Source organism: Lactuca virosa, chromosome 5 (genome assembly GCF_052849685.1).
Source record: "Lactuca virosa cultivar CGN04683 chromosome 5, Lactuca_virosa_CGN04683_v6, whole genome shotgun sequence".
NCBI classification, from domain to species: Eukaryota; Viridiplantae; Streptophyta; class Magnoliopsida; order Asterales; family Asteraceae; genus Lactuca; species Lactuca virosa.
In genome coordinates, this window is record NC_136430.1 from 374,132,735 (window position 1) to 374,158,800 (window position 26,066).

General features: G+C 38.4%; 3 protein-coding genes and 1 pseudogene across 3 annotated transcripts; 2 read left to right on the plus strand and 2 right to left on the minus strand.

Annotated features, from left to right (window-relative positions):
- The first annotated feature begins 907 nt into the window (after nt 1-907).
- On the plus strand, nt 908-3,074 carry LOC145113655 (uncharacterized). Its single transcript, XM_079049719.1, has 4 exons — nt 908-1,039; nt 1,822-1,929; nt 2,014-2,406; nt 2,706-3,074. Exons 1-4 carry the CDS (start codon nt 908-910, stop codon nt 3,072-3,074), a joined length of 1,002 nt encoding a protein of 333 aa, XP_078905845.1.
- A 75-nt stretch (nt 3,075-3,149) lies between these two features.
- Nucleotides 3,150-3,548, plus strand: LOC145113656 (uncharacterized). The gene has a single exon (XM_079049720.1). It carries the CDS (start codon nt 3,150-3,152, stop codon nt 3,546-3,548), a length of 399 nt encoding a protein of 132 aa, XP_078905846.1.
- Nucleotides 3,549-20,701: 17,153 nt separating this feature from the next.
- Nucleotides 20,702-21,664, minus strand: LOC145117506 (stress-response A/B barrel domain-containing protein UP3 pseudogene; annotated as a pseudogene).
- A 3,059-nt stretch (nt 21,665-24,723) lies between these two features.
- On the minus strand, nt 24,724-25,734 carry LOC145117444 (stress-response A/B barrel domain-containing protein UP3-like). Its single transcript, XM_079053732.1, has one exon. The coding sequence runs from the start codon at nt 25,537-25,539 to the stop codon at nt 24,880-24,882; it is 660 nt and encodes a 219-aa protein (XP_078909858.1). The 5' UTR covers nt 25,540-25,734; the 3' UTR covers nt 24,724-24,879.
- Between the last annotated feature and the right edge of the window lie 332 nt (nt 25,735-26,066).

Consider the following 26,066-nt stretch of genomic DNA (forward strand, 5'->3'; position numbering starts at 1 on the left):
ACCAAAGAAATGCAAGGACCCGGGTGTATTCACGGTTCCTTGTAAAATAGGTAACCTTTTATTCCATGTGCCATGCTAGATCTTGGGGCATCAATTAATGCTTTAACCTTATTCAAGCAATAAAACAATGAGAATTTGACCTCTAACAAAAACCGGAGTCATAATTCAGCTTGCCGACCGACCTTTAGTACACCCAAAACGTGTATTGGAGGACGTGTTAGTACAAGTCAATGAACTTGTATTTCCTGCTGATTTTTATGTCTTGGATATGGGTGATGACAACACCCCACAATCGAGCTCCATAATTTTGGGGAGACCTTTCATGAGTACCGCAAAAACAAAAATAGATGTAGCAAATGGTACTTTGTCTATGGAGTTTGATGGTGAGGTGATCAACTTTAATATCTTTGAAGCTATGCATTATCCTAGTGATATTCATTCCTTAAACTTCATAGATGTTATTGATTCATGTACTAATGATTGTTTTGAGTTGTCAAGCCAAGATGTGCTAACCACCATCTTGAGAAAGCATTTTGATGAGACAAGAATCAAGAATCTAGCTGAGAAGTACACTTTGGAGGACGAGTTGATTGAAGCAATCAACTCTTTGGAAAAAGCACAACCTATGAGAGTTGAACCACCCCGCATTAAGCTTAAAAATTCTGATCCAAAACCCCTTCCTTCCATAGTGCAACCACCGATTCTTAACTTGAAAACTATTCTCGACCATCTCAAGTATGTTTATTTTGGAGAGGAAGAGACATTACCAATGATAATTTCAACCAAACTATCAAAATAAGAAGAAAAAGAGTTGGTTGGAATTTTGAAAAAGTACAAGGAAGCCATTGGTTGGACCATCGCAGACATAAAGGGGTTGAGTCCATCATTATGCATGCATAAAATAGCGATGGAAGAGGATTTCAAGACAACCCGCAAAGCCCAAAGAAAACTGAATCCACCCATGATGGAGGTGGTGAAAAAGAAGATCATTAAGCTCTTGGATGCAGGTGTAATCTATCACATTTCTAATAGTAAGTGGGTAAGTCCCGTAGAAGTTGTCCCGAAAAAAGTCGGAGTCACAGTTGTCAAATACTCTTAGGGGGATTTGGTATCCACCTGTGTGCAAAATAGGTGGAGAGTTTGTATAGATTATAGGAAGCTGAATGCTTCCACCCCCAAAGAGCATTTCCCTTTACCATTCATCGATCAAATGCTTGAAAGATTGGCCGGGAAATCCCACTATTGTTGCCTTGATGGTTTTTCGGGTTTTGACCAAATTCTGGTTGCCCCGGAAGATCAAGAGAAAACCACATTTTACATGTCCTTTTGGCACCTTTGCGTATAGACGCATGCCCTTTGGTTTGTGCAATGCACCCGTAACTTTTCAAAGATGCATGGTGAGCATATTTTTAGAATATGTTGAAAATACCATAGAGGTTTTCATGGACGATTTCACTGTTTATGGAAATTCCTTTAACGAATGTTTGCAAAACCTCACCAAAATCTTACAAAGGTGCATTGACACAAATATAGTCTTTAATTATGAAAAATGTCATTTTATGGTTGACAAGGGCTTGATACTTGGACATGTGGTGTCTCAAAAAAAGATTAGAAGTAGACAAGGCCAAAATTGATGTCATTAAGAGCTTACCATACCCGACAAATGTCCGGGAAGTGCGTTCTTTTTTTGGCCATGCAGGTTTTTATCGACGATTCATCAAAGACTTTTCCAAAATCACGGTGCTGATGTGCCAACTTCTACAAAAAGAGGTCGAGTTCGAGTTTAGTGATGCATGTAAAAGTGCATTTGATCGTTTGAAGGATCTGTTGACATCCGCCCCCATCATTCAACCACCAAATTGGGATCTTCCATTCGAGATCATGTTTGATGCTAGAAATATTGCGGTTGAGGCGGTTTTGGGACAAAAGGTGGACCGAGCTCATCATGTCATTTACTATGCGTCCAAGACCCTTGATAATGCACAAAGCAACTATACCGCAACAAAAAAATAGTTACTTGCTATTGTCTTTGCACTAGAGAAGTCCGGACAATACCTCCTTGGGACTAAAGTGATCATCTATTCGGACCATGCAGTGATAAAGCATTTACTAACCAAGAAAGATTTGAAGCTGAGGTTAATACCGTGGATGTTGCTTTTTCAAGAGTTCGATATAGAGATTAAGGACAAAAGCGGGAAGGACAATTTAGTTGCAGATCACCTTAGCCGTATTGTATCACTCGAAGATGGTATACCAATCCGTGACACATTTCCCGATGAGCATTTGTTCGTTACCAAAGAAGCACCATGGTATGCGGACATTGTCAACTACTTGGTCACAAATCAATTCCCACCGGAATCCACACGTTGGCAAAAGGACAAAATCAAGAAGGAGGCAAAGAATTATGTATAAGATGAGCCATACCTTTGGAAGTATTGCGGGACCAAATGATTCGAAGGTGTGTTGAGCAAAATGAGGTACAATCTATACTTAACTTTTGTCATTCTTATGCTTGTGGAGGTCATTTCAAACCCCAAATGACAGCTAGAAAAGTCTTAGATAACGGATTTTATTGGCCTACTATTTTTCATGATTATTATGTGTTATGCGCACATTGTGATAAGTGCCAAAAATCCAGGTCCATAAGTTCTAGGAATCAAATGCCCCTTACCCCCATCTTAGTTTGTGAAATATTCGATGTGTAGGGTACAAACTTCATAGGACCATTTCCGCCCTCTTTTGGTTGTTCATATATTTTGTTGGCGGTGGACTATGTGTCCAAATGGGTGGAGGCTAAGGCCACCCGTACAAATGATTCCAAAGTTGTTGTGGATTTCCTTAAAGCACATATTTTCTCTCGGTTTGGCACTCCAAAAGCTCTCATAAGTGATGGTGGGACTCATTTCTGCAACCGAATGCTTAAAGTTGTCTTGAAAAAGTATGGGGTGACTCATAAAGTCTCAACAACCTATCACCCCCAAACCAATGGGCAAGCAGAGGTCTCTAATAGGCAAATCAAAGGAATACTGGAGAAAACAGTCAATACAAACCGCAAGACCGGAGCATATGGTTGATGCCTTATGAGCATAGCGGACCGCTTTCAAGACTCCTAATGGTATGTCTCCATATCGGCTAGTGTTTGGGAAACCATGCGTCTTCCGGTAGAGCTTGAGCACAAAGCTTTTTGCGCTGTAAAGAAATTCAACTTGAATGAAGATGAAACGGGCAACAAAAGGAAGTTAGACATTCAAGAGTTAGATGAGATTATAAATGATGCGTATGAGAATGAAATGATTTACAAAAAGAAGACAAAGGCGTATCATGACAAAATGCTCTCCCAGAAGACTTTCACAAAGGGTCAAAAAGTGATTCTTTACCACTCGAGGTTCAAGTTGATATCAGGGAAGTTAAGATCAAGATGGGTTGGTTCTTTTGTGGTCGCCAAAGTATTTGACCATGGTGCGGTGGAAATCACAAGCCAACAAACCGGAAAAATATTCAAAGTCAATGGTCATAGATTGAAATGTTTTACAAGGGATTCGAGGTGAAGAATGATAAGCTAGAAGTGGTTGAGAACCCCACATAACAAGAATGAAGCATATTCAGGGGCCAAGTCGAGCCAACGACTTAAAACAATGGCGGCTAACCGGGAGGCAACCCGAGGGTATATTCGTCTTTTCCTTCAAAACATTTTCGTTTCTTTGAAATGTTTGGTTTTTAATGTTCCAAATGTGTTACAACATGCTTTCAAATCACAAAACGAATCTCGGGGTGCAAAACCATTTCTTTTGGACGATTTGGGATTTTTTTGGTTCAAAATAGGGAAGCGGCAGTCAGAGGCGAACACGGGTCGTGTTCATTTTTGCCTGAAACTCAACACGGGTCAAGTTTGGATTTTATGAAATTTTTCAAACCTCGTGGACACTGGTCGTGTTCCTTTAGTGCAAAATGACACGGGTCGTGTTCAGCTAATTCTCAACATTTTTCACCTAACACGGCGCGTGTTGGTTTGGCCTAAAAGGACATGTCGTGTCTGCGCACCAGCAGAAACCAGTTGTTCATCTTAAAATTGGGATATTGCCTCATTCTTATACAAACACTTCCCAAAACAGTTTCTCTCCTCCAAGAAACCCCAAGGTCCGATTTTTCTTCAAAATCCCTTGATTCCTCCACGATTTTGCTTAAATCTTCAAAAAGGTTTGATTTTTATTTTCTACACTTCATCTCCTACATCACACACACATACACATACCATTTTCTTGCACTTTCATGGTGGATTTGGGGATTTTCATAAAACCTAGGCAAGCGTGGGAAGGTTGAAGAGGAACTTCTCACCCACAACAACGTATCTCCACCAACGATTCGGTACAATCTTTCTGATTCTTCAATTGTGGATTATGTCATTTTAAAGTCAAATTGCATGCATTTGTGGTTATATTAGACTGGACAATCACTTGTAAATCAGTCAAATCTGAGTTTCCCGCGAAATCTTGGGGGCCAAAATTGTGTTGACTAGACCCGTCAAACAGTTGACTTTTGACTCGTTAACATGTTGACTTGTTTGCCCCCAATTTTTGAACATGGAGAACGAGCAACCTAAACGACCTAGGCACACTAAGTCATCAGCCCGTCGTCGTAGGTCCCTGTCACCACCGCCTCCACCTCCACCTAATCTGGAACATGGTGGTGTGATTTGTCTTGGCCCACTTCAAGTTGCCAAACTTGAAGCCTTCCTTCAGCACACACATACTATCCAAAAATTTACGCATGTGTCATCTCTCCGTCAGTTGCACATCTATCACCAAGTCCACACCTTGTTCTGAAACATTGGCTGGCAAGGGTTGCTGCAAGTCCATGAACTCAGCTATAAGGTCCCAACAGTCGAGTTCTTGTCATCCGTCTATTTGGACCACGGTGTCCTAAATTTCCGGCTCATGGACCATGATTATGCCCTTTCCTTGAACCAAATCAATGTCATTGTTGGGGCCTCAACCAAAAGCACTTTTGGCCCCAATGACCCAATTGCAGGATACATTGGTCTTACGTGGTGGACTCAACTTACCCATCAGCATCCTTATGTCTCAAGCGTGGCTAAAGCCTCATCCCTCATCCATCCTGTGATGAAGGTGGCTCATCAGATCATTGCTTCGCTCGTCATCCCTAGAGAGGAGTGAAACACCATTAGCGCTTGAGCTAAAAATCCTTTTTGCTATGGCCCACCCGGATGAAAACCTCATACCTCACTATGGTTCATTTCTTTGCAACAAACTCATCCGTCTCAGCACATCCCGATCAGGAAAAATCTATTGTGGTGGCATTATCAGGATGTTCGCCAAAAGTGCTCCAGTCCGGGCCCCATATCCCGGAAATCACCAGCCACTGCCCGGTGAGCCTTATCTCACCACAGCAGTGCTCGAGTCCATGAGACTGTTCCGATCGGTGGACGGCAATCATGATTGGACTGTGGGCCAAAATCACGACCCAAAGCTCCTGATCACACCCGAGAAACAAAACATTCTTGCTCTCAAACGTCCTACCAACTTCACTGATTGGCACATCACCCCGTACCTTTTCCCCCGTCTCCTATTCCAGTGAAGAAGGTGAAGAGGATGGCGATGATGATGGTGGAGAGGAGGAACCACGAAATATTCCGCCCACGAGTGGTGCCATCTCATCCCATGATGCTAGGCACCTGTCATATCACCAACAATACATTGATCAATTCCAATCAATTCACACCCGCCTTGACACCTACCATCAAGACCTCACGCTTCTAAACCAAAACTTTTCCACCTTCACCACCCAATATGTCCGGGATCAAGAGCGCCAACGCAAGCATGACGATGACTTTTGGACTTGGACCCGAAACCCCGGGTACTACCCTCCTCCTCCTCCTCGTCATCAATAGGTTGTTCTGCCCTCTCCAAGCATCGGGGACGATGCTTATATTCAAGCTTGGGAAGGAATAGAGTTGTACATTAGGATCATCTCGATGCATTTTCATTTTCATGCATTAAAAATAAAAAAACAATATATATATATATATATATATATATATATATATATATATATATATATATATATATATATGTTCAAGTTTTAAAATTTTTGCATCCCATTTTCTGCATAGCATTAAAAAAATACGAGATGAAGACAATCTTACATACGCTAACTCCACGAAATGGGAAAATCAAAATCAAAATGAAAAAAATCTGAAGCGACCGGATCGTTATTGGAAGTGTATAATCAACTGTCATAACTAGGTGACCCAAACACAGTAATCTGAGACCCCATCCTTAGAAAATAAAAAAAATGGCATACTGAAACGTTTTGTGGGCGGTAATAACAGCTTTGGGATGATTTGCTTCTGAATGTTTAAAAAGAATCTTTATCGACAACTCTGGACCCACAGAACATGTCCCTATTTGTTGACACGCGTTACCCTTGGGTAACTGAGGACCTTATATCAGATCCACACAGTCGAGAAGGAAGAAGGGTACAACTGTCACATCCGGTACCCAAGTCGAATTTCAAGCACTAAATCGAAAAAAAAATCTTAAAGAAATTCAAAAGTTGATTGAAGAACTCAAACTGAAGACAATATGCAAATTCAAGTTCAATCAAATCAAGAGCCACAACGAAGACAAATCTGGCGCAAGAGCCGTGTGATATGATATTTGTCGTCCTCTACCAAGTGAAAGCATAGAGCTCTGGGCTCCTACGGGGCTTGGCCCATTCCTGCTTCGACGAAAGCTGATTTGGTCATGTCGGGTTCCTAAGGACGCGTCGATTCTGATTCTTGACTATTTGAGTCTTAGGGACATGAGATCCTGAACCGTGTTACTTTCGCTCACAAAGCTAATTAAGGTATAAAGTTAAAATAAAACTATGGTTGGATTATTGGGTTAAACCGTTTCGTGGTCTTCCTTACATTGGGAGTCTGTGGTAAAGGTAGCAGGATGGTCGCCTAGGTCTTAGTGATTGGAGGCCCATCGATGTAAAGTCTGATCGTACAAAAATGAATAAATAAATAAATAAATAAATAAATTTGTGTTTTTAAATTTTTCTTCGGTTCATTTTTCTTAGACTTCTTTTGTACATATATTTCTCTTTCATGATTTTGATTGCATGCATTCGTTCTTAGCCTTTAGGATCTTTCTGTCCTCTTTTGTCCTATGTTTCTTTTTGCCATCTAGAAATCGTCATATTTCGCCCGATTCTTGTTCTTTCTTGAGGACAAGAAAGGTCTAAGTTTGGGGAGATGTGTTAGGTGCATTTTGTGCACAGCTTTTAGTCCTTTTTGTGCATTCATTTAGCATAGTTGCCTTTCATTTTTCTTGCATTTCTCCAGAACAACCTTATTTGCACGCTTTTATGGTCTTTTCAGGTAAACGGGAGGTTGAAACGTTGTCACACCCCCAAACCAAGGATGGCGGAAACGTCCAAGGGTGGAGGACTTCATGTATAGTATCACAACAACGAATATAATAGTGCTCAAAGTAAATACAACCATCATAAATATAATTGAAAAGGTTACACCATGGAATAAGTTTACATGTTTCAAAATCAATTACATTATGATGACAAAATGAAGCGTTTGACGATTTATCGTCCCATCCTCAAAATGCTGTTGGTTTGCCTGTTTCACTGATTTCCTGAGAATACAAGTAGTTTTGAAAGAGTGTCAACAATTAAGTTGGTGAGTTCATAAGAGTTTTGTTTGAGAAAGAAACCGTTTTCCTTGTAAAAGCGACAAAGTATGTTTCCAGAAAATCCAATATTTTCTTTATTAAGTGAAATGGATGCTTCTATGTTATGCGATAATGAACCCTAGAAAGACCCATAGATTTCCTTCTATAATCGCCCAGTGTATATAAGTTATATAAAATTTAAGTTAAATAAACCGTCGAATATAATGGGTCTGCCCTAGGTCCACAACCAAACAAGGAACAGGAAGTAAGGCGGGCCCACCAATTCTAAGTCGATTATGACTAGATTCTTATATAACTCTAGCATATACACTTAGCAATTATAGCTGAAGTCTAACAATTCTAGATGAAATATAGTTTTAACAGAGATATGATTCCAAAGAAAATCCTATATTTTCCTTATAAAAGTTATGTGGTCCTAAATCCCAGGAGCGGAAATAAACAAGTATTTTCCATACTTAAAGATATAAAAGTGGTTTTAAATCGGCATAAACTCGTTTAGTTTAGAAGTAAAACCCCTTTTTAAAGTTAGGTAGTCCTAAATCCCAGGACCGAAAATGAACAAGTATTTTCTCATACTTAAAGTAATTTTTGCAAGTTTAAATCGACATAAACTCGTTTAGTTTTAGAAGTAAAACCCTTTTTCAAAGTAGAATTTTCCATGTAAACTTGGATGATTGTTAACTACCTATGTGAGTCGCTATAACCATACTATGACGAGAAATAACCTGCACAACGTTTTTCAGACGTTAAGATACTATGACTCTTGTCACCCGTAGACCTGCAGGTCCCACTGTAGCTAGCAGCAAGGTGTGGGGTGTCAAACCCAATATAGATCTATACACAATTATCACGCTCTCCCTACAAGAGAATATGGTTATAACTTACAGGAATTGGGATCCCATACTCGAACGTACGGGGAGAGAATTGCCTCACAACCTAAGTTAACTAGTTTACACACAGTTTGATATTAAAACCTCTTCCGTGAAGGAAGTAAAATCAACTTTTCTGAATAAATTAGTGATATGAAATCCTTAAACTATTACTATTATAGTTTATCACGTAGGATATGAAAAACCCATTTGTTTTGAGAGTAAAACCTTTTTCGTGTAGTAAAATCCATAAACTATACTTATTGAAGTTTATTATATGTGCTCGAAGCGAATGAGTAAACCTTATCATGAATGACTAAATTTCAGTTTAAGATGATAAACTAACAAGATAATACATTCAATATTTAGAACTTATTTTTATACACTTTGCTCAACATAATACAAAGTGTTATGAAAGTTATAAGCTGTTAACTAGTTTTTAACCGTTCTGCACTGTTTTAGAAAAATCATAGAAAAATCATACGAAGTCGAAAACTGAATCCATAAATTCTGAGAGTTCATAAAATGTGTCTAGTTTGTTCATAATTTTTATTATGATTTTTGGAAGTCTTTAACTTGTGTTAAAATGTTCATATTCACAGACTGGTCCGAATTCGTTTTTGAAATGATAGGCAGTTTTGTAAAAATCACCATAAATCGTAGAAAAATCGTATGGTGATGTGCAAGTAGTCATTTTAAAGGTATGAACCTGAACTATTTGCACCTAATACAGTTTTGAAAACAAAAATGTTTAAGTTGACCAAAACAGTCTATGAATGGAGTTGAACTTTTCTGATGAAGGCTGTTAAATGAGTTTAGTTGAGTTCTTGGTGTTTTAACTTGTATTCCCCCCCCCCCCCTTAAAACTTAAGAAAAACATGAAAAGATAGGGGTATGAACTCACCTTGAGTGATTTCAGTAGATGGATGATGGAGAAAAGAAGTGCTCAACTCAAGAACACTTGGGAGGTGCTTGAAGATTTGAAGATCTAACACAAATATGACGATATTTGTGTAAGCAATCTATGATTTGGATGAAAGATAGTAGAATATCTAAGTGTGGGAGGAAGATACTTACCAAATGTGGAGGAAAAACCCAAGACCAGCCTTTGAATCTCGAATTTTTAGAGAGAGAGAAAGTGGAAGAGAGGTGTTTGTTCTTCTTAAGAAAGAGTGAATAAAGTGGGAGGAAAGGGGAGGATATCTCCAGCTTTTGTTCAACATTATGGTTGAAAAAGAGTGGGAAAAGGACAATGATTGACTAGGTATGGGTGAATAGTGACTAGGGGTTGTACTATGAAGGTATGGGGAGGTTGCTTGTATCCTTGTTCAAAGGATAAGTCAACACTCCTCCTAAATATCTTACCAACTAGATTTTATTCTTAGGCAAGGATTTTCCCCAAAATATAATTAAAATATGAATATTTGGGGTTTATTATGTTAAAATACGAGTTTGGGTGAAAAACCCGCGTTAAAATCTCGAAAAACGGGCTCAAAACGCTAAAAATATTGAAAACCGGGTAGGAATTGCTGAAATCCGAACTTCAGGGCCGAAGGTGCGCAGGCTCGGCTCCTTAGGAGCATAGAACCGAAGGCGAGGCTCGATTGTGCATGGGAACCGAGAGGTCTCGCAGGCTGCTCATCAGAAGGGACCGAGAGTGGAGGGGTTCGGCTGCGCAGGTGCTTCTCGGACCGAAAGTGAGAAGTCTTCTCGGACCGAAGGTAAGAAGGGAAGAGCCGAAAGTCAGGTCTCGGTTCTGATTAGTCAGGGGACCGAAATAGACCGACCGCTCGGTCCATTTCAGTTGAGAGGGTTTCGGTTCTCAAGAGGTTCGGCTCCTAAGAGGTTCGGCTCCTAAGAGGAGTTTCGGTTCCTAAGAGGAGTTTCGGCTCCTTAAGGCTGTTTTTCGCGTAGACTTCCGTTTTCGAGCAGTTTTCGTCAAATTCGAGGGTCGGGATGCCCCGAGTGATTATAAAAAGTTGAGAGAGATTTTGAGAGAGATTTGGGAGAGATTTGTCATACTTGGAGAGATTTGGCATACTTAGAGAGATTTGGGAGAGATTTGACATTCTTGGAGAGATTTGGGAGAGATTACACACACTTGTAGCGATTTCTCCTACTTAGAGAGTTTTAGGAGAGTTAGAGTGAAAGAGATTGGGAGAGACTTCTTTTGTGACCTTTTTGAGTGTTTGGCTTCGCAACGCAAGGTTTGTACATCCCATTAAGTCTCGTTATGATTGTTATATGCCCCTGAGGGTTAAGGAATAATGTTTTATCAAGTAGTTTCATCACTTGCCCTGATTAAGGTTTAGAATTTCCGAACACGTGAAAACTCTAAGTGATACTTTGTATTAAGATTGCGAGTTGTTCAATAAGAAACATAATGGAAACCCTAATGTACAAGGGTTAGATGAGTTGACCGGTTTGACTCGTTGACTTTAGTTGACTTTGACTTGGCCAAAAATTGACGGTTGTCACAAACGTGTTTTGGGAGGTGCCGGGAAGCACATGTGAAGATTCCAGGTTGATTGGATGCAAAACGAAAAAGTTGAAAAATCAAGATTGGACTTGGAAGCATGAGCGAGCACGGGGTGTGTTGAATTTATACTGAAAAGTGAGCACAGGGCGTGTTTGACCAAAAAGAGGTTGTTGACCATGTTGAATACGACCCATGTCAGTTTAGCCTATTTTGACACAGGTCGTGTTGGTGCAGCGGAGCAATTTTTGAGCATTGTACTTTGGAAGAAGAACCGAGGATGGCATGCCAATTTCCACTCAACACGACCCATGTTGATTTACCCTATTTTGACACGGGGCATGTTCAGCATGGTCAACAGCCTCTTTTTGGTCAAACACGACTCGTGCTCACTTTTCAGTTTAAATTAAACACGCCCGTGTTCGCTCCTGCTTCCAAGTCCAATGTTGATTTTTTGAACTTTTTCGTTTTGCATCCAATCAACCCGAAATCTTCACCCGTGCTTCCTGGCACCTCCCAAAACGCATTTCAACCTCCCGTGTACCTGAAAAGACCAGAAAAGTGTCAAATAAGGTTGTTCTATAGAATAACATGACTTTGATGAAATGCAAGAAAAATGAAAGTCAACTATACTAAATGGATGCACAAAAGGGACTAAAAGATGTGCAAAAAGGTGCACAAAATGCACCTAACAGATCTCTCCAAGCTTAGACCTTTCTTGTCCTTAAGAAAGAACAAGAATCGGGTGCAATAGGACGATTTCTAGATGTCAAAAAGAAACATAGGACAAAAGGGGACAGAAAGATCCTAAAGGCTAAGAACGAATGCATGCAATGAAAATCGTGAAAAAGAAATATATGTACAAAAGAAGCTTAAGAAAAATGAACCGAAAAAAAATTTAAAAGCACAAATTCTTTTATGTATTTATTTATTTATTTATTTTTTTATATATTTATTTATTGTACGATCAGACTTTACATCGATGGGGCTCCAATCACTAACACCTAGGCGACCATCCTGCTACCTTTCATATATCACAAACTCCAAAAGTGAGGAAGACCACGAAACGGTGTAACTCAATAATCCAACCATTGTTTTATTTAAATTTTATAAGTTAATTAGCTTTGTGAGCGAAAATAACACAGTCCAGGATCTCATGTCCTTAAGACTAGATAGTCAAGAATTAGAATCGACGCGTCCTTAAGAACTCGGCATGACCAAATTAGCTTTCGTCGAAGCAGCAATGGGCTAAGCCTCGTAGGAGCCCAAAGCTCTATGCTTTCACTTGGTAGAGGACGACAAATATCATATCACACAACTCTTGCGCCCGATTTGTCTTCGTTGTGGCTCTTGATTTGATTGAACTTGAATTTGCATATTGTCTTCAGTTTTGAGTTCTTCAATCAACTTTTGAATTTCTTTGAGATTTTTTTTTCGATTTAGTGCTTGAAACTCGACTTGGGTACCGGATGTGACAGTTTTACCCTTCGTCCTTCTCGACTGTGTGGATCTGATATAAGGTCCTCGGTTACCCAAGGGTAACGCGTGTCAACAAATAGGGTCATGTTCTGTGGGTCCAGAGTTGTCGATAAAGATTCTTTTTAAACATTCAGAAGCAAATCATCACAAAGCTGTTATTACCGCCCACAAAACGTTTCAGTATGTCATTTTTATATTTTCTAAGGATGGGGTCTGGTGTTTGGGTCTCCTAGTTATGACAGCTGATTCTACACTTCCAATAACGATCCGGTCGTTTCGATTTTTTTCATTTTGATTTTCATTTTCCCACTTCAAGGAGCTAGCGTATGTAAAGATTGTCTTCATCTCGTATTTTTTTTAATGCTATGCAGAAAATAGGATGTATGGAGGTGATCCTAATGTACAACTCTACCCCTCCCAAAGCTTGAATATAAGCATCGTCCCGGATGCTTGGAGAGGGCGTAACAACCAATTGAGGAGGAGGAGGACGGCAATACCCGGGGTTTCGGGTCCAAGTCCAAAAGTCCTCCTCGTGCTTGCGTTGGCGCTCTTGATCCCGAGCATATTGGGTGGTGAAGGTGGAAAATTTTTGGGATAGAAGAGTGAGATCTTGATGGTAGGTGTTAAGGCGGGTGTGAATTGATTGGAATTGATCCATGTATTGTTGGTGATATGACGGGTACCTTGCATCATGGGATGAGTTGGCACCACCCGTAGGATGAATATTTCGTGGTTCCTCCTAGCCACCATCATCATCGCCATCCTCTTCACTTTCTTCACCTTCCTCATCTTCCTCACTGGAATATGAGACGGGGAAAAGGTACGGGGTGATTTGCCAATCAGTGAAGTTGGTAGGACGTTTGAGAGCAAGAATGTTTCGGTTCTCGGGTGTGATCAGGAGCTTTGGGTCGTGATTTTTGCCCACGGTGCAATTATGATTGTCGTCCACCGATCGGAACAGTCGCATGGACTCGAGCACTGCTGTGGTGAGATAAGGCTCACCGGGCAGTGGCTGGTGATTTCCGAGATATGGGGCCCGAACCGGAGCACTTTTGCCGAACATCATGATAATGTCACCACAATAGATTTTTCCCGATCGGGATGTGCCGAGACAGATGAGTTTGTTGCAAAGAAATGACCCATAGTGAGGTATGAGGTTTTCATCCGGGTGGGCCATAGCAAAGAGGATTTTAAGCTCAAGCGCTAATGGTGTTTCACTCCTCTCTAGGGATGACGAGCGAAGCAATGATCGGATGAGCCGCCTTCATCACATGATGGATGATGGATGAGGCTTTAGCCACGCTTGAGACATAAGGATGATGATGGGTAAGTTGAGTCAACCATGTGAGATCACTGTATCCTGCATTTGGGTAATTGGGGCCAAAAGTGTTTTCGATTGAGGCCCAACAATGGCATTGATTTGGTTTAAGGAAAGGGCATAATCATGGTTCATGAGCCGGAAATTTAGGACATCGTGGTCCAAATAGACAGAGGACAAGAACTCGGCTGTTGGGACCTTATAGCTAAGTTCATGGACTTGCAGCAACCCTTGCCAGCCAATGTTTCGGAACAAGTTGTGGACTTGGTGATAGATGTGCAACTCACGGAGAGATGGCACATGCGTAAATTTTTGGATAGTATGTGTGCGATGAAGGAAGGCTTTAAGTTTGGCAACTTGAAGTGGGCCAAGACAAATCACACCACCATGTTCCGGATTAGGTGGAATGTTCCGGATTAGGTGGATGTGGAGGCGGTGGTGACGGGGACCTACGACAACGGGCTGATGACTTAGTATGCCTAGGTCGTTTAGGTTGCTCGTTTTCCATGTTTAAAATTTAGGAGCAAAAAGTCAACAGGTGAACGAGTCAAAAAGTCAACAGTTTGACGGGTCCAGTCAACACAAATTTGGCCACCAAGATTTCGCGGGGAACTTAGATTTGAATGATTTACAAGTGATTGTCCAGTCTAATATGACCACAAAGGCATGCAATTTGACTTTAAAAACACATAATCCACAACTGAAGAATTGGAAAGATTGTATCGAATCATTGGTGGAGATGCGTTGTTGTGGGTGAGAAGTTCCTCTTCAACCTCCCCAAGCTTACCTACATGAAGATTCAAGCACAAAAACACCAAAAATTTTAAGAAATTTCGGACCTAGGGTTTATGAAAATCTCCAAATCCACCATGAAAGTGCAAGAAAATGGTGTGTGATGTAGGAGATGAAGTGTAGAAAATAAAAATCAAACCTTTTGAAGATTTAAGCAAAATCGTGGAGGGATCAAGGGATTTTGAAGAAAAATCGAACCTTAGGGTTTCTTGGGGGAGAGAAAACTGTTTTGGGAAGTGTTTGTGTAAGAATGAGGCAAAAACCCGATTTTAAGATGAAAAATTGGTTTCTGCTGGTGCGTAGACACGACCCGTGTTAGGTGAAAATGTTGAGAATTAGCTGAACACGACCCGTGTCCACGAAGTTTGAAAATTTTCATAAAATCCGAAAACAATTTCGCCTCTGACTGCCACTTCCCCATTTTAAACCCAAAAAAATCTCAAATCATCCAAAAGAAATGGTTTTGTATCCCGAGATTCGTTTTGTGATTTGAAAGCATGTTGTAACACATTTGGAACATTAAAAACCAAAAAATTCAAAGAAACAAAAATATTTTGAAGGAAAAGACGTAAATACCCCCGAATTATATATATATATATATATATATATATATATATATATATATATATAATTTGCGTTGTGAAGTCGAAGTACTGATGCATACAAAAGAGTTGACGAAGATAGTCAAAAGACTGTTCAATCCTTTTCGTTTCACTCGGATTTTATTTTGATTTTCTAGATTTATGATAGATGATAAATCAATGTTATTTCCTTTAATTGTTTCAATTTTCCTTTATTGCAAGTTTTGGTGTATTAAAAGATGTGATTTGGTTCCATATTCATCAACAATTCCACTCCTATCAGAAGATTACCTTTGTCTTCTGCCTTTTTAGGTTCTGTTGATGGTCATGGTCAGTGAAGCAACCTCTAGGTTCTTCTAATTTCAACGACCAATGGTTTTTTCGGTATAAAAGAGTCTCAATTTTAACTAGAATCTACAATTTGTTTGCTACTTTTATGAGTTTTGGATAACAATTTCGCTTTATATATGTTTTCCTCAACCTCATATGCAATATATATATATATATATATATATATATATATATATATATATATATATATATATATATATATATATAGATTTGAACCATTTTACTTAGGCAACCTTAAGTCAATCAACCATCATACTTAACAATGTTATTCAATCACTAATGTAGCTTCGTATTTAGGGAAAATAGAGCAACAAGCCGACAATTTTCAGGGGTTTATTGTTAATTGAAGTGAGTTGGGGTTGTTGAATTTAAGGTTTTGAGGAAGATTTGGTTTTGTTTAGTAGGAATTGGTTGTAGTAGGGGAAGTGTGACATCCCCATTTTTACGGCCAGAAAATACCGATTTGTTTATGCTTATTAAATCAAAGTATTCTTTTAAAAAAATTAATTATTTGAAATTTGTCATAAAAATATGATAATGATATTATCAAAGCATTTTCGAAGAAATGTGTTTTGTTTATGTTTTTAAAACTCGGGATGCCATAACTGATATAAAACATAAACATAAACGAAGACTTACAATGTCTCAACATACTAACGGTCTGCATCTTGAATCTCTCATTATGCATGTACCTTTATATCGTTACCTGTGAAACAAAGAAGCTACTCATATATAAATGCGTTTTACCCGACTCAAAAAAAATTATTAGATATTTTTTGTGCCACCAATCTATTTAAATCTTAGATCTGCAACTGGCCGTGTCTATACATGCAATTGACTCAAAAACATGATCTTACTTGAATATAAAACAAAAAGTAATCATAGACAAATCATAAATTCTGCCTAAAATCTCAAATCATCGATCAATGTTTTTTTCTTAGCAAATCAATTATGATGTCGATTAGTGAGTGAAATTGTTGAAGACTTGGTTTGAGGATCGGGAAATAGTAAATAACCGTGTTGAGATTAATGGAGATGGTCAATTATTCAATTCCATAGAAGCGGTCTTCGATTTTTTCCTTTACCGCTTAGGCACTCGACGAGCCAAAAGCCCAATCATATGCCAATGTTATTTTGTATCAAAATATAATTGTGCCTAAGATGTCAATATCATATAAAAATAAACCGAAAGTATAGGACAAGTTAGGGGTAGGGGTGGGGGCAACACCCGCTTGCCCCCCTCTCCTCTATCTATTTGCTTAATCTCTCAACACAAAGTTGAATCGTCATATACAATCTTTTGCGTGTCGTAAGGGTGGCTACAACGTGTTCCATGAAGAGTACAATAACATTAAATGCAAGTAAAAATGTGATATCATTGATTAGTTTTCAACACCCTTTACTTCTGAATAACATACTACATATCAAAAATAGTACACACACCACCATTAAATTACTACTTTAATGGGATTCCATATCCAAAACCAAGCAAATAACATATAACAAAAGCGATCATAGAAATAACGTCATCCGATATAGCCATCACAAAACACTATAGTGATGGATGTCACCACTTAAACTTATGGGATATTTATCACTGAAATACAACTCCACATCATTTATTAATTAAAATTAAATCAAAAATACATTAAAAACATAGTAAAAAAAACTAGTTTTTTCATTAAATTAAAATAAGACATTACATTAATTTTTAAAGTACATTAATTAAAAAAAACACATAGTTAAAAAAACATTAAAAAAAAACCTACCCCATATTCTTATATTTTGCTCGAATAGACTCTTTCATTGCGAGAAAAATCTTCAAGTCATCGCCCTCATAGTCGTCCGCTTTCATTTTCAATATCTCCATATCGTTTGAAACGTCGTTTGCACTTCTAACCTTTTTTTGTTCCACGTGACTCATCATCGTTGTCTTGTTCTCTTGTATTTGGACATATTAACCAATTTTTTTCGTCAAAATGATCGATAACGTTAGATTCCAATGTCGTTTTCTATGTTTCAGTTCTTCCAATAGGCCGACGAAGAGGTTGCTCATTTTCAAGATCTATTGGATCATCGTTTGATGTCGATGTGTGTTCACGCGTCCGATTGTTGGGAAGTTGCATCAGAGTTTCTTGAACGCTTTGAACCGGAAGAGGTTTGTGAAGTTCCTTCGGTTTGCTCTTTCCATTTTGGAGCATCTTTCAATTTTAGCCACGATTTGAGATATGGAAAAGGTTTGCGGGTTACCGATATTTTTTTCATATTGATCCAAGGCTGCCTTAAACACATCGAAATCGTTTGACCCGCTTTTGTGTAGGTTGTTAAGGTTGTTGTAAATTCTGCCGAATTCGGTACATTTTAGACTTTCACCTCCTATTAAATCATAGAACACGTTTCGAACTTTTTCCAAAAAAACAATTATAGGTTTAACTATGTCCCTCAATTAGGTCTTGGAAAGTCGATACCCACGCGTGTACTAAATTCTCTTTTTCCTCTTTTATAGGGTAACCACTTTTGAGCAAATTCATAAAACCACCTTGAGGTGATTCATATTCGCATATTGGCGGGGAGTTATATCTAACGCAAAAGTGTTATCGGGCTTGCGATTCCGATAGTTTGGTGGGGTATTTTGATTGGGATCTATGATTTTTAGATTGTAAACAAAGTTGTATGTGTAAATAGAGAAAGAGAAGAATGGTGTAATACATTAGGTTGTGTATTGTGGTATTTATATAGGTATATGTTTGTCTTTTTATTAATTTTTGAAATATTGTCGTTCAACGGCTAGTCAAATTGGTCAAAGGTCAAATGGAGCATTTATTGGTCGTTGTGGAGCGTTGAATGGACCAAAAATGTCCACGACCACGAGCCACCACAAATAGTCGGGATGTTTGTAATCGTGATTTGTGGCCACGTAAACGAGACCACTGTTGTATGCATACCGAATGGTCTAAGAATAACGTTTTTGAGTAAGAGTACCTTAAACCATCCAATATGCAAACAACGGATGACCTCGTTGTTTACGTGGTCACGAACCATGATCACGAACATCATCCCGACTATTCATGGTGGCTCGTGGTCATGGTCATTTGTGGTCCGTTCAACGCTCCACAACAACCAATCAATGATCGATTCGACCTTGACCCATTTGACTAGCCGTTGAACGGCAATATTTAAAAAAATAAAAAAAAAAGTAAAACAAACATTTATCTATATAAATACCACAATACACATCCTAATTTTTTACACTATTCTTTTCTTTATTTACATATACAACTTTGTTTGCAATCCAAAAACAATGGATCCCAACCAAAATACCCCACCAAACTATTGAAACTGAAAGCCCAATAACGCTTTTGCATTAGAAACAACTCTCCGCCAATACACGAACATGAAATCACCTCAATGTGGTTTTATGAATTTGCTCCAAAGTGGTTCCCCTATCCAACAAACGCAACTTTTTCAACAACAATTTATATTTCGTATACAAACAACTTTTCCAACCACAACATTCACAACCCCCTCATTTGCCGAATTTTGTAAGGGAAACACAACCTTCACCACCACCCCAACCAAAAAAAAAAAAAAAAACCCTCGTGTGAACCAAAGCAACTGATAAGGTGCAATGGACAAAAAAAGAAGAAGAGAGTTTAGCACACGCGTGGGTATCGGCTTCCCAAGACCCAATTGAAAGAGATAGTCAAACCTATAATTGTTTTTAGGAAAAAGTTAGAAACGTGTTCTATGATTTAATGGGAGGTGAAAGTCGAAATCTCGACCAAGTTTGTTCGAAATGGCATGATTTGAGGCTAAAATGTATCGAATGCGGCAAAATTTACAACCTTAACAATCTACACAAAAGCAGGTCAAGCGATTTCGATGTGTTTAAGACGGCTTTGGATCAATATGAAAAAATAACGGTAACACACAAACCTTTTCCATATCTCAAATCGTGGCTAAAATTGAAGGATGCTCCAAAATGAAAAGAGCAAACCGAAGGAACTTCACAAACCTCTTTCGGTTCGAAGCTTTCAAGAAACCCGATGCAACTTCCCAACAATCGGACGGACGAACACACATCTACATCAAAGATGATCCGATGGATCTTGAAGATGAGCAACCTCTTCGTCGGCTCATCGGAAGAACTAAAGCAAAGAAAGCGGCTTCGTCGGCTAGGAGATCTAGCGTTATCAATCATCTTTGAAAAAAAATTGATCGATATGTCGAAATACAAGAGAGCAAGACGACGATGATGAATCTAGTGGAACCAAAATTGCTAGAAGAGCAAACGTCATTTCAAGACGCACAAATGACGTTTCAAACGAAAACCGATATGGAGATATTTAATGAAAATTGAAGTGGTATTTTAGTGATAGGTATCCCATAGATTTAATGGTTGAATGTGGTGATGAGGTGACACCCACCACTATAGTGGTTAGTGGTGGGTATGCCGGATAGCCTTATAGAACTACTAAAATTTTATTATTATTAGAATTTTGTTGTTTATTATTTTTTCTATTGAATGGTTTCGGCCAAATCTTGTTTCGTCTTCTTGTACATATCTCTTTTGTGTCGTGCCCTTTAGCAACCAAATGTTTTAGCTTTGATCTTTAGCCTCCTTCAGCTGATATTCTATCTTCAGAACGTCATCCTTAACATATTCAGCAACCTGAACGCCTTCTAAACTGCTATTTATTTGCTAACTCCTAAAGCTTTAGCTTTGGTTAGCCATTAGACCCTTAACCTCAAGGTTTTTCATGTGTTTGTCTTCAACAAGCTTATATAATGTAGGGTTGTAACCTAGCAATTTCCCTCTATATACTAAAGAATCTAGTAAGTGGTAACATCATGACTGAAACTCAACTTGTTTTCGAAGTAGGTTACATGCAGATTCCCCATTTCAATAGTTTATATAATTAGGTGCCAAAGCTAAACTAAAACACTATTTCTAACCTTAATTACCAGTGTAAAGTGAAGCCTTTGGTTTACTTATACAAACTTTCAAATGTAAAAGTAAACATTATCTTCAGCTGAAATAAACCACGCATTGTTTTGCACTAGAACCATACAAATTGGCAAAGAATGAAGGAATTAAGAAACTAAAGTGATAAGCAAGAGAATTTGTAATCCAAGACGAATATGTTAATAAGCAAGAACATCGCATAACATACAGATTATTCAACTTCGGATTAAATATACTGTTACACTTACTTGAAGAAAAGTATAAGTAAAGAACCTGGAACAGGCATCCATTAGAGGTTAGCCACCTGCGGAGGTGGAATCACGTAATCAACAACCACAACGCTCTCTATTGAATCCCTGACTTTCTCTTTCTGCGACTTCACAAGCTCAGCATTTGAATCCAACGCCTCCAAATCAGCAGCCCCAGGCAAAACAGCGATTGAAGCGATTGTATACCCTTTCGCCCTCTCATGAGAGAAATTCTCACCCAAACTTAGCTGTTCGATCGATTGAAACTGATATTTAATTCCTCCAATCACTTCCAAAACCCTAGCTTTCTCATTTTCCCCTAAATTCTCCTTTAACTTCAAAAATGAAACTCTCATCGCTGACCCTGGCTTTGGCGAGACACTTGCGTCATTAGATATCCAATCAACGGCCATGATGTCGTCAATGATTGGTTTTATATTCTCTGTGACCACGCGAACGTGCTCAGGATGAGCGGCGTACTCCCGGAGATCCTCCTTTGACCTGTAACGGCTGTGAAGCATGTGAGTGAAGGTAAGCGAAGAAGACCGAGACCGGAGGAGTTGTCCGGCGGAGAGGTGGACGGTGAGGTCGAGTGATGTTAAGCCGTTGAGTCCACTGAGCATAGCCGCGACTTTGCTAGAATCGACATCGGGCTTCACTTTGAAGAGGACCACGTGTTCGACGATCTGGTGTTGTGCCGACATTTTGATCGGTGGTTGGTAGTTGCGGCGGAGGACGAGAGAGTTCAGCCGGCGGAAGAGGGGTTGAGGAGTGGTAAGTGAGAATGATGGCAGCAATCGGGTGCGTGCCGGAGCACACAGCATTGTTGAGGACATAACTGAATTTGGGAAGGATATCACTTGTGATCATAATGGTGGTTTTGACTTTTGATAATGACACTATCGTTGGGCCATTGCTGATAGCCCAATAGAGTTGTTCTGTGTTGAAAGTTGAAAGCTGAAACCCAATAAAAAAAAATACATAAAAGGGACCCGAAAAACATCATGTTTAATATGAAACGATTTTAAAGATCAGTTTACTGTTTACATATATGTCACAAAACATGTCCAAATGGGAGGTTATTTTATTGTTTTTTACTACTTTGACAGGTCTGTTAAAAGTAACACCGTTTGAAAACAGTTTCATGTATTTTTTTTTTCAACTATTTATTTTTTGATAAAATTGCAAAAATAGTCTCTATGATTTGCCAATTTTTTTGGGTAAGATCCAAAGAAAGTTTATTAGCAAAAAATGTCCTTATTTGATGGTTTAGCTGTGGTTTTGGTTCTATTTCGTTAACTTTAACATTTGGTTGTTAACTTTTTTAAAATGACAGTTTTACCCTCAGATACCATTTTTGCAGTTATCTCTTTTTACCAAATTACAAAGACCATTTCTACAATTCTTCTTTTTAAACTTATTGAATTATTATATATTAATTCTTCTTTCTTTTTAATTTTATTGAACTATTATACATTAATTCTTTTTTAATTTTATTTTTATTGGATTAATTTTTTATCCGATTATTATATATCAGTTAATTCTATTTTTAATATATAATATTTATATATTAATAAATATTATATTATTAATTTCTTTTAACTATTTTTTTAAAATTTTTTTATTGGATTATTTTTTTTTAAAAAAGTTATTAGATTTTTTTATTGGATTATTACATTTAATTTAATATATTCTATATATAATAAATAATATTTTAGTGGATCATTAATTTTTTTTAAATGTATATTATTAATTCTTTTTAATTTATTGGTTCTACAACAAAGTCTTCGGAATACGCAAAAGCACCGCATCACAATGTCGAAAATCATCAGGAACACCGCTAATCACCTTCATCGGAAGTCCGACGGAAACACTACCAACCTGTGTCACCCAACGCCGCTATCCAGTAGCCACCTGCGACAACCTGTTCACAATCCGTCTGAATTCTTTATATTTGTCACTAAGCCGATCGTTTTCCACTATAACCATCACTATTTGAACCACCAAGAAGTCCAGCCCAAACACCCCTGTCAGTTCCTCCATTTATTGCATTTTACCAGCTTACGCCACAAAATCATACTACCTGGTCAGTTCCTCCATTCGTTGCCTTCCACAAACCGATGTACAACCTTATAACATTAAAGCTTCAAGTCTTGACTACCTGAAAAGATTTAGCGGTGGATCTGGTGGTTTGAAAAACCCAATATCTAACATTGTCGCCATTGACGGCAATGTGGGTAGTTAATTGGGGTAGTTTTTGTTGAGAATAACATATTGTAGGCAACGATCGACGATTTCCGACAAGATGATGTGGCGGCGCAAGGTAGTAGAAAGCAACGAATGGAGGAAGTGACCAGGGGTGTTTGGATCGGAAATCGTCCATTATTGCCTACAATCCGTCATTCTCAACCAAAACTACACCAATTGACTACCCACATTGTCATCAATGGTGACAATGTTAGTTATAGGGTTTTCAAACCACCAGATCCACCGCTAGATCTTTTCAGGTAGTGCATGCTTGAAGCTTCGATGTTATAAGTTGTGCATGGGTTGTGGAAGGCAACGAATGGAGGAACTGACCAGGTAGTTGTTGCGTAAGCTGGTAAAAGGAAACAAATGGAGGAACTGACAGGGGTGTTTGGGTTGGACTTTTTGGTGGTTCAAATAGTAATGGTTCTAGTGGAAAACGATCGGCTTAGTGGCAAATATAAAGGATTCTGACGGATTGTGAAGATGTTTTCGCAGGTGGCTACTGGATAGCGGCATTGGGTGAAACAGGTTGGTAGTGTTTCCGTTGGACCTCCAATGAAGATGATTAGCGGTGGTCCCGACGATTTTCGACAATGTGATGCGGTGCTTTTGTGTATTCCGAAGACTTTGTGGTAGAACCCATAAATTAAAAAGAATTAATAGTATACATTAAAAAAATTAATGATCCACTAAAATATTATTTATTATATATAACATATAATAAATTAAATGTAATAATCCAATAAAAAACCTAATAGTTTTTTTAAAATAAAATAATCCAATAAAAAAAATTTAAAATAGTTAAAAGAAATTAATAATATACTAATATAATATTTATTAATATATAAATATTATATATTAAAAATAAAATTAACTGATATATAATAATCAGATAAAAAAATTAATCCAATAAAAAATTAAAAAAAGAATTAATGTATAATAGTTCGATAAAATCAAAAAGAAAGAAGAATTAATATATAATAATTTAATAAATTTAAAAAGAAGAATTACAGAAATGGTCCTTGTAATTTGGTAAAGAGATAACTACAAATATAGTTCATGAGGGTAAAATTGTCATTTTAAAAAAAATTAACAATCAAATGTTAAAGTTAACGAAATAGGGACCAAAACCACAGCTAAACCACCAAATAAAGACCTTTTTTGCAAATAAACTTTTTTTTGGACTTTACCCAAATAAATTGGCAAACCACATGGACTATTTTTGCAATTTTATCTTTATTTTTTCCACAACCACTTATTCTTCGGTTTTATAGGAGTAAATTATAGAAATGGTTGCACTTTGATCCAACTTTGTTTTTCGTTACATGACTCGATCTTGTAAACATGTCACCTACACTAGAGTTTGAAATTCCGAAAGCCTTCGTCAAAGTGATTTGTTATCTTTTTTTTTTCTAATTTATTTTATCAATAGAATATTTGCATGTGGTGGAGCTCAAAGTAAAGGTGCGTTTCAACGTGTTCAAGTTGGATTTGAATAAATTTTCAGATGTCACGTATATTTTTTGCCGATGATGCAAACATTTTGGGGATTCGTCGAAGGAAAATGTGTAACGAATTCTTAGATGTGTAACGAGAAATGTGGTCAATGGGATGAATAAGGATTTTTGGAATGATAAATTGCACTCGAATCATATAAATGGGCAAAAGAATGAAACAATCGTTAAATCAAGATGAAAATCACAGGTCTTATCTTACCAAGAGTTTTATATACATTGATAACACAAGAGCATCACATACATAAATATTATTCAACAAAGGGTTAAACATAATGCAACACATACTCGAAGAAAAGTAAAGAACCTGGAACAGGCATCCATTAGAGATTAGCCACCTGCGGAGGCGGAATCACATAATCAACAACCACCACGCTCTCTGTGGAATCACCGGCTTTCTCCTTCTGCAAGTTCACAACCTCCGAATTTGAATCCAGTGCCTCCAAATCAGCCTGCCCAGGTAAAACAGCGATTGAAGCGATCGTAAACCCTTTCGCCCTTTCATGAGAGAAATTCTCACCCAAACTTAGCTGTTCAATCGCTTGAAACTGATCTTTAATTCCTCCAATCACTTCCAAAACCCTAGCTTTCTCATTTTCCCCTAAATTCTCCTTCAACTTCAGAAATGTAACTCTCATCGCCGACCCTGGCTTCGGTGAGACACTAGCACCATTAGACATCCAATCAACGGCCATGACGTCATCAATGATCGGTTTATTCTCGTTGACGACGCGAACGTGCTCAGGATGAACGGCGTACTCCCGGAGATCCTCCTTTGATCTGTACCGACTGTGAAGCATGTGAGTGAAGGTAAGCGACGATGACCGAGAGTGAAGGAGTTGTCCGAAGGAGAGGTGGAGGGTGAGGTTGAGTGATGCTAAGCCGTTGAGTCCACTCACCATAGCCTCGAGTTTGCTAGAGTCGGCATCTGGTTTTACTTTGAAGAGGACCACGTGTTCAACGATCTGCTGTTGTTCCGACATGGTGATTTGATCGGTGTTTAGGGGTCACGGCGGAGGATGAGAGACTTCCGGCGGAAGAAAGTTGGGGAATTGAAATTGAAAATGATGGCAGAAATCGGGTGCGTGCTGGAGCACACAACATTTTTGTGGACATAACTGAAACTGGTGGAGAGAATCAAAGAAGACAACATGTGAATTGTTAATTGTTATGGATTCATGGTGCTATCAACATGACACTATCTATGGGCAAGCATCGCTTGCCCAGTATAGTTCTTTCCTTTGGAAGCCCAATAAGCCCAAAATATCTATATTGAAATAGGGCGTGATCGGCACGGAGCGTTTGGGAGCGTTTAAGAACTTCTAGCTTCTAGCGTTTGACAAAACGCTCCGTTTGAAACAGAAAACCTCGTTCGGCACTACAAGATTCTAGCGTTTAGTTTAAACAAAACGTTACAAATCCAAATGCTACTTCATGTAGCGTTTAACAAAACGCTACAAGCTACCCATTACCCGCTACAAGCTACTCGCTACCAGCTAATTTTGCCGAA

Coding starts and splice junctions, on each gene's coding strand:
- LOC145113655 (XM_079049719.1), top strand. CDS start 908: ATGGAAGAGGATTTCAAGACAACCCGCAAAGCCCAAAGAAAACTGAAT. Junction 1,040..1,821: donor ACATTTCTAATAGTAAGTGG/GTAAGTCCCGTA, acceptor GATCGTTTGAAG/GATCTGTTGACATCCGCCCC. Junction 1,930..2,013: donor AGGCGGTTTTGGGACAAAAG/GTGGACCGAGCT, acceptor ACAAAAAAATAG/TTACTTGCTATTGTCTTTGC.
- LOC145113656 (XM_079049720.1), top strand. CDS start 3,150: ATGCGTCTTCCGGTAGAGCTTGAGCACAAAGCTTTTTGCGCTGTAAAG.
- LOC145117444 (XM_079053732.1), bottom strand. CDS start 25,539: ATGTCGGAACAACAGCAGATCGTTGAACACGTGGTCCTCTTCAAAGTA.